Source organism: Gekko japonicus, unplaced genomic scaffold (assembly GCF_001447785.1).
Source record: "Gekko japonicus isolate JY-2015 unplaced genomic scaffold, Gekko_japonicus_V1.1 scaffold474, whole genome shotgun sequence".
Lineage (NCBI taxonomy): Eukaryota > Metazoa > Chordata > Lepidosauria > Squamata > Gekkonidae > Gekko > Gekko japonicus.
This window is the reverse complement of record NW_015177020.1, coordinates 661921-670775: the sequence shown is the minus strand read 5'-3', so window position 1 is coordinate 670775 and position 8855 is coordinate 661921. Positions and strand designations below refer to the sequence as shown.

General features: G+C 42.5%; 1 protein-coding gene across 2 annotated transcripts in view; it reads left to right on the top strand.

Annotated features, from left to right (window-relative positions):
- The window catches only part of DSN1 (DSN1 homolog, MIS12 kinetochore complex component), a 26007-nt gene that overhangs the window by 10032 nt on the left and 7120 nt on the right, over positions 1-8855 (top strand). For both annotated transcript variants that reach the window (XM_015427766.1, XM_015427765.1), the window contains exons 6-10: positions 1799-1872; positions 2814-2886; positions 3742-3829; positions 5699-5758; positions 8211-8282. In XM_015427766.1, the coding sequence (XP_015283252.1) occupies positions 1799-1872; positions 2814-2886; positions 3742-3829; positions 5699-5758; positions 8211-8282 (367 nt within the window). The remainder of the gene's footprint in view (positions 1-1798; positions 1873-2813; positions 2887-3741; positions 3830-5698; positions 5759-8210; positions 8283-8855) is intronic.

Genomic DNA, 8855 nt, shown 5'->3' with positions numbered 1-8855 from the left:
ACTGAACTCAAGGCAGCAGAGATCTGTCTCCCTGGAGAAAATGACTGCTTTAGAAGGTGGACTCTGTGGCATTATACCCAGCTGTGGCCTCTCCCTTCCCCAATCCCACCTCAAAACCTCTAGGGACTCCCCAGGCCAGGCCCCAAGGCTCCCTCCCTCCCTGAAACGCCAACGGAGGCCTGGAAAAGGGCCCTTCCCCCACCCCCTTTGACTCACAGAGCCAGTTAGAAGCCTTTCCCCCCCCCGCCCTCTTTCTCACAGTTGGTGTCTGAAGCAGATCCCTGCAGAGCCCATTTCAAAGGGTTTTTGGGGGAATTCAGCCATCCCTGGAGCGATTTTCTTAGTTTTTGCATTTTTGTGCAAATACAGGAAGTGTACTGAGCAAATAGGAGCAGCTTCTGAGGCAGAGCGAGCTTCCTTTTCCTCGGATTAAGTATCCGCACGGCGCCCTCTGTTGGCTATTAGAATATATGATATGGTATCAGATTGATCTAATTTCTGTGCACTGAGGACAAGCAAGTCCTAGGTTACAAACTGAACTCTCCAATGCAAGAACAAGATGCATTTCTTTCTTTAGGAGGTGCTATTGTCAGAAGAAAATAAAAAGGTTCCAGTTTTGTTTTTGCATGTGGGTGGGTATTCTGTTTGTAATAATTGTTTGTATACACTATATTTTTAATATGCTAGTTGTGATAATTTCATGCCAAGTAAAAATGTCCATAGTCATATTTTATGTTCCTAAAGTAACAGAATGACTTTCAATCTAGAAAATACAAAAGAAATGCTAATGTAGGATTTTTTTCAATTTTTCCAAAAATTGTTTTTTTCAGAAAAAAAATCTGGGAAACCGGGTTTTTTTCCGAGCTTCAAAATTTCCGGAAATTTTACATCTCTAGCCATATGATGGCCTGAAGTATGGTCTACAGTAGGGAACTGCTGGGTACAAATCTGGCTTTCTCTGTAGGTTCTAGCTGCGTGTGGATGATTAGCTCTGCGTGGTAGCTGGGAACCACAAGCTTGTTCCCTGGCATAAGGCCCACTTTATATGCCACTTGCATAGTTACACTATGGTATCCAGAAAGAAAAGCCCTGTCTAGTGTAATCCCAATATGAGGTGGTGGTAAAATGAGAACAATTCAAATCTGGTGGAAATGATCCAGGGCTGCCTTCCCATTAATCCTGATTACGTCATTGATATGTTTCTGGCAGAGATGAGGCTCTTGGAAGTAGGAGCAGTAGAAATATTACTCTGTTAGCACTTAAACAGCTTGAGCATACTGTGGAACTGTTGAGATACGTACAAGCATGCAGTTGATACGAAGCTATAAATCAGAAACATGTTTTTCGGGAGGACAGACTGACAGATCAGCAGCAAAAAAAGCTTATACTCGGAATAAAACTTTGCATCTATTAAAAACAAGAGTTCAGGACCTTAAAGACGTAATAAAAACATACTCCAGTATGAAGTTGGAGTCCAGTAGCACCTTTAAAACTGACAGGTTTAATTCTGGGGATAAGCTTTGGTGCGCATGCACACTTCTTCAGATACCGTCTCTGAAGAAGTGCGCATGCACATCAAAGCTGACACCCAGAATTAACCTTTGTTGGTCTTAAAGGTGCCACTGGACTCAAACTTCGTTCTGCTGCTTCAGGCCAACAACGGCTACCCCACCTGAATCGAGACCATCAGCAGACAACCCTTTGTACAGGCGACTGTCAGCTTCACATACACCACTGGAAATACTTCTAAAATAGCCAATAGCCCAGGAATTCAAGTTGTGTTTTGCTTAATTTTCAGAACTGAGTAAAGCAATCAGCCTGGACTTGCCGGAAAAGGACAGGATGGCACAGCTTCTCCTCTCCAGTTTTCGGGTAAGGTTGGCAACCGTGCTAGCCTTTCCGCTCTTCAGTGAATGTATTCTGCCGTGTGCTTTTCATGTAAAACCCTAAATCACACTGAACAAAATATGCTCAGCTTCCATAGTGCTGTTTCAGTAGTGAATTCAGTTGTAAGGCACCCTAGCACTTGATAGAATGGTGACTAATAATGAATGCAGTGCTTCAAAATCTGCTTGTATTCATTTCTCACTTCCCTTGCATGTCTACCTCGCAAACATGATTTAAAAAACAAGTAGACGAGTCATCCTGAGTTGATGTCCGCCATGGCAGTGGGCTGTAATCCACAGGCAAGGAGCCCGTAGGCTCTTGGTCTTAAGTTTGCACCCTTGGCTATGCTTAGGCTACAAATACCTGCAGTGAGCGAGTGAGAAAACACTCATCCTAGATGTTTTGAGCTGCAGTTCCTCCTCCTGATGAACTCCCCACCTGGCAGTCCAGGGACCTCCATAGTAATCTGTAAGGCCTTTGGCTATCCTGCAGTAGGAGAATTTTGCGCAGTTTGATTTTTATAGTACTGTTTTCAAACAGAATTCCTAACACAGCTTTCTTTTGGATTGTGCATGCAGCACATCAGCTATGCTCCCAAATTGTGAACCTCTGATTGCGACATGGCACCTATTTTATTTCAGAACTTCCCCACCCGAGAAAGGATAATCTTGGGCAGCTTCAGGCCCTCAGGTGACTGTCTGGCGTGGGTCCTTGAGAATGCAGGCATTGGCCGTCCCAGTGCCAAGGCACTGTGCTGAGAAGTCTGCAGTGATCTTTAGCTTCTGTGTCCTCCTGCTCTGGTGCCTCCCTGTTCCTCTCTGATTGCTCTGACAGTCATACAGCTTTATCCATGTTGGGGAGCATTGCGAACAGCACACACAAAAAATGCTCCTAAATATGTCTCCATCTTCTCTCCATCCCTGCAGTATGCTGCCCAGAAGTTTAAAGATACCTTAAAGCACACCAAAGGGTTTAATGCTGAAACCTTTGAACGGAAAGGTAGGTCTGCTGTGTTCTGCTGTAGTGCTTTTTCTGTTGCTGCTGCTGGTGGAACGTGGGACTCTTCGCATGCAGAGCATGGGGTTTTAGCTCACTGTCATCTTAATTGAACCCTGACTACCCCCTAGAATATACCAGTTGCATCCGTATGGTCATATATGTGGTCATATGGAACCTAGGCCTCTTCGCATGCAGAGAATGGGCTTTTTGCTCATTGTCATCTTAACTGAATCCTGACTACGCCCTAGAATATACCCGTGGCATCCTTGTAGTCATATGCTGCAGGAGAAGACTGGCAGAGTTGGGCGGTATTTTTAAATGAGGCTTTCCTGCCTTTTCTCCTCTTACTGAGGAATCCATGGGTTCCCTCACACATAGCCGGAAGCAAGCTGTCTTAATCCGTCTGAGATGACACAACCCACAAGCCAAAGTCTGAAAATCCTTTTTCTTAACTTCCTCCTTCCACTTGCAGAGGGTCCTTCCTCCCACAAGGAAGGCGATTTTCAGTAACGTTCCCTCCATCCCACTGCAGACTTCTGCTTTGCCTCGCTCCCATTGTTCCTACTGGTCCGTTGACAGAACTGGGGTGGTGGTGGTGGGGGTGGTGGTATGCTGTAGTGGGAGATCATAAGAGCATGAGGCTTAGTGGTCCATCAGCTCCAGCATCCTGTTTCACGCAGCAGCCAATCAGCTGCCCTGCGGGGCCAACAAACAGAACACGGCAGACAAGGCCTCCCCTTGGACATTGCCTCCTAGCGCGGGTATTCACAAGTCGAAGTTTGCCTCTGCAAGCACCCCTCCGTTGGTGCAACTTAGAATCCAGCATATTTGTTTTGTCCCTTCCTCTGCTTTCAGCGAACGAGATTTCAGAAGAGCTGAGATTTTGCACTAAGAGGCTGGACCTGGATGGAACTCTTCAAAAATGTTTTGAAGAACCCAAAGGGTAACGATCGCTTCCCGTTGGTTACTCCAGCCGAATATTAAAACAATCCCTGCTTTCAGACATGCTTACGGTTAAATATACAGATGAGTGCTAGATGCCCAACAATACAATAACAAAAGAGACTAGATTAAAGCCATAACATAATTTAGTGTCTGGTAATAAAAAACAATCACTTATTCCTTCATAGAAAAAATACAAAGGTCAATAAAACTTCACACAGCAGTCTGCTCCAGACTCTCTCAAGGCATAGTGTGGCTCCATTTTACTTTGGCAGCATCAGCATGCTTGGAAATAAGTGAGGAGACCTTGCCCAAATAGATTCACAGAAAAATAAATCAATGAAAGTGTCAACTTGAATGTAAGATTCCTATATAGGATTTGTTCCTGAGGAAAGGCCAGAGGTTTGAAACACTTAGATATCCAGAAAAAGTGTTGACTGTAAATATCCGGAATAAGTGTTGAAAGAGAGACCGAATTTGGAGCAGACTGCTTTTGAAAATACAAGAATGTTAGAAGGATATTGACTGAGAGAGTTTGGAGCAGACTGCTATGTGAAGTTTTATTGACCTTTGTATTTTTTCTATGAAGGAATAAGTAGTTGTTTTTTATTACCAGACATTAAATGATGTTGTGGCTTTAATCTAGTCTCTTTTGTTACTGTATTGTTCTGTGGGCATCTAGCACACATCGGTATATTTTTTCCATGCCAGACTGTCTTGGGACTGTGTGTTATTCTTGTGGAATGCTTACGATTAAGACTATCTACTCTCAGTCTTGCCTTCCTGACTTTCACTTGTTTGAGTGCAGTGAGCACAGTTAATAGCTGCCCTGTCTCCTTGGCACCAGTGGATGGTCTGAAAGCTGACTCTGATGCTATAGCATTTTTGAAGCTAAGTGAGCCTGCTTGGGCTCTAGAAGAGAGACCGAGCAAGCAGCTGTCTAAAGAAAGCAGGTTAGAACATGCACCGAAGCTGCAAAGGTTTTCTTTGCCACTCTGTCATAACTTTAAACTTTCTGTATCTCAGTGATTCATCAGCACTTATTCCTTCATAGAAAAAATACAAAGGTCAATAAAACTTCACACAGCAGTCTGCTCCAGACTCTCTCAAGGCATAGTGTGGCTCCATTTTACTTTGGCAGCATCAGCATGCTTGGAAATAAGTGAGGAGACCTTGCCCAAATAGATTCACAGAAAAATAAATCAATGAAAGTGTCAACTTGAATGTAAGATTCCTATATAGGATTTGTTCCTGAGGAAAGACCAGAGGTCTGGAAAAAGTGTTGACTGAAAGAGAGACACAGATTGAATGAATTTGGAGCAGACTGCTTTCGGGAATTTGGATAAGGATTGTTAGAGGGATATAGATTGAGAGAGTCTGGAGCAGACTCCTATGTGAAGTTTTATTGACCTTTGTATTTTTTCTATGAAGGAATAAGTGGGTGTTTTTTATTACCAGACATTAAATGATGTTGTGGCTTTAATCTAGTCTCTTTTGTTACTGTATTGTTCTGTGGGCATCTAGCACACATCGGTATATTTTTTTCATGCCAGACTGTCTTGGGACTGTGTGTTATTCTTGTGGAATGCTTATGATTAAGACAATATCTACTCTCAGTCTTGCCTTCCTGACTTTCACTTGTTTGAGTGCAGTGAGCACAGTTAATAGCTGCCCTGTCTCCTTGGCACCAGTGGATGGTCTGAAAGCTGACTCTGATGCTATAGCATTTTTGAAGCTAAGTGAGCCTGCTTGGGCTCTAGAAGAGAGACCGAGCAAGCAGCTGTCTAAAGAAAGCAGGTTAGAACATGCACCGAAGCTGCAAAGGTTTTCTTTGCCACTCTGTCATAACTTTAAACTTTCTGTATCTCAGTGATTCATCAGTTCCTGTTTTAAGCACATCGCTGACTACCTTGAAGGAGAATATAGCCAGGTAAGAGAGGGTGTGAGCCACCGGCTGGTGTTTGCAATATTACAGACATTTAGGGAAATTAAAACACAGGGCTGTTGATCGCTGGATACCTGATAACTTGGTAGTATAGTAACGTTCTGCAGTTTCCCCCCTCACTGGCAGTCTTTAAGCAGCAGCTGGACAAACACTTGTCAGGGATGCTCTAGGCTGATCCTGCATTGAGCAGGGGGTTGGACCAGATGGCCTGTATGACCTCTTCCAACTCTGATTCCATGATTACTGCAATTACGTAGTCCTGGCCTAAGGTGCATGTGTTTGTTCTCTCCCTGTCTTTGTTCTGAATGCTGATGTTTGGTATCCAGTCACTAAGACTACTTGTAGCTGTGCTTGTGCCCAGTGTAGACATAGTTCTGCCAGTCTCCACCAGGGCTAAGAAATGAGGAACTGGCCACAGGCTTACCTAGTTCCCTTGTGATGCGAATTCTCTCTCCTCATGCCTTTCAGCTCTAGCCTAGGTCAGTGGTCCTCAGTATGGTACACATGGGTGCCATGATGCCCATGGATGCCTTTCCTGGTGTGCGCCAAGTGGCTTTAAAAAGCGGGCAGGGCCGGGGGGGCGGGTTCTGCCCAGCAAGGCTTCTGATTGACCGTGGGAGGTTTGATTGGTTGTGCAGATTTTTAAAAAATGTTGTTTTGGCAGCAGCTGCCAATGCAGCACAAAGATCTTTTACTGCGTGGCTGAAAGTAAGCCGTGGCAGCCATTTTGTGGCCAATTCCACCTCCCGTGGCAGCCATTTTGTGTCTGAACTGTCCAATGTTCCCTCTTATTTTTTTCCCCTACTGAGTGGAGCAGTGCACAACCTGAGCAGAATATAACTGCTATAATCTAACAATGGGCAGTGCAAGACGCTGTGCAGCTCCAGATTGCTGTCGAACGGGGCTTCTTTTGTTAATGAGCAGCTGCTCGTGGGCACAGCTTAGCGGGAATACTGGTGACCACCATGTCCCTATAAAATCCTTTTATATCTTGTTATTAGATATGAAAATGCAAGATGAAGTAGTGAAATCATCAATGATTAAATGGGCACAAAATATGGGGCATAATATACAGTTAGATCAATGGACTAATGGAAAACAAATGTAAAATATACAAAAGCTATATCATACAAAGAAAATATATATAATGATTTATAGATGGCATATGACTCCAGAAAATTTAGCAAAATGGTATCCAAATATGTCAAATGTATGTTGGAAATGTAAGCAAAATATTGGTTCCTTTTTTCATATGTGGTGGTATTGTAAGATAGCAAACAAATATTGGATATGGATATATGAGAGCAAGAAATGCTAGAAACAACTATTCCATTTGTACCGAACTGTTTTTATTAAATATTATTCTAGAGAATTTTAAGAAACTAGACACTTATTTCATAATACATGTTATAACCACAGCTAGGATTTTGTATGCAAAATTTTGCAAACAAGAAGAAGCTCCATTAAAAGAAGAACTAATTTATAAACTAATGGAAACAGCGGAAGTGGACAAATTAACTTTACAGTTACAAGACAAAAAAGAAGAAATCTTTGAGAAAAACTGGTCAAGATTTTATAAATGGCTTGAGGAATACCTCAGATGATGTACAACATAATTTTTAAGACATAAGCTCTCTACACTAATGGTTAAACTGGTTTAGGTGCATAAATGAACGATTCTACCTATGTAAAATTTAAGTAGTTATAATGAGTATATGCTCCATTTTTGTTTCTTGTGTTATGTGTTGTTTTCTATTGTCTGTGTGTCTTTCTATGCTGAAAATTAATTAAATCTCTTTTAAAAAAATTATTTGAAAGGTGCCTGCAGGCTCAAAAACGGAGAGTCTTGCCTAGATCAGGGATCTCCAGCCGTTTTGAGCCTGTGGGCACCTTTGGAATTCTGACACAGGGGGGTGCCGTAGAAGGCAGAGCCATATGCACAGGAAGCTGAAGAGGGCTGAGCGAGTAAAACAGAGGGCAGAGAGAATAAAATAGGCTGTGGTGGCAGCTGCCGCTGAAACCGTATTGTTTTAATTTGTTTAGCCGATTAGCTCTTTAGTGACCAGTCAGAAGAAGCCCTGTTGGGTAAGAGCCCCGCCCCCTTTCTAAAACCACTTGGTGGTTGCCTTGCCAGCAAAGGTGGTGGTGGGTGCCATGGCCCCTAAGGGCAAAACATTGGGGACCCCAGCCTAGATTGTGTTAGCAGTACCATTGAAGTATGGTAGCAGTTAAGCCAGAAACATTCTGACATAAGCCACCTTGCAGGCCTCACCCAGCACAAAAGCATAATTTGGCAATAGCTGTTCTGCAACTCAGTTAACAGAATACTAGACGATCCTCCATGCATTGCTTATGTAAACCTAGCCTTGGTTCTCGGATAACTTCGTACTGTCTGTCATGACGGCTAGAAACTGGTCTTTTACCATTCATTCCACAGGCTCACAGAAGAGAATCAAGCCTGGGATCGATTGCTTTGGTCTTACCAAAGAAGAGCTGAAGAAATATCAAGGTTAGATGGTTAACTTTTCCCATTTTAAGACAAGCTTAACTGAAGATACAGTATCAGAGCACTGTGGAAGTAATCCAGAGGTTGTAACATAAACACTTGGTGGATTTATGTTTTCCCATAGGAGACTAGTTGTACTTTGTTAGCTGTTCACTCTTATGAGAGAGAAATTATTAATGTTTCTTCTCCCCCTTTAAAATAAATGTCAGGAGTTTTAGTATCTTGGCATATGTAATATTTGGTGTGTGTGTGTGTGTTTTAATATATATACACACGTGTTTTTATATACACACACAAATGCACATGTTTTAATATATACACACACATACATATGTTTATATATACTCATACATGTGTTTTTATATACACACACAAATGCACACACACACACACATTTTTGTGTGTTACATTTTGATGGGCTAGTTCATTTCCGTCATGTGTGAATTATGCATGATAAGTTTTTTATTTTTATTTTTTAATTCATTTGTACCCTGCCTTTCTCTTCAATGGAGACCCAAAGTGGCTTATTTCATTCTCCTCTCCTCCATTTTATCCTCACAACAACCCTGTGAGGTA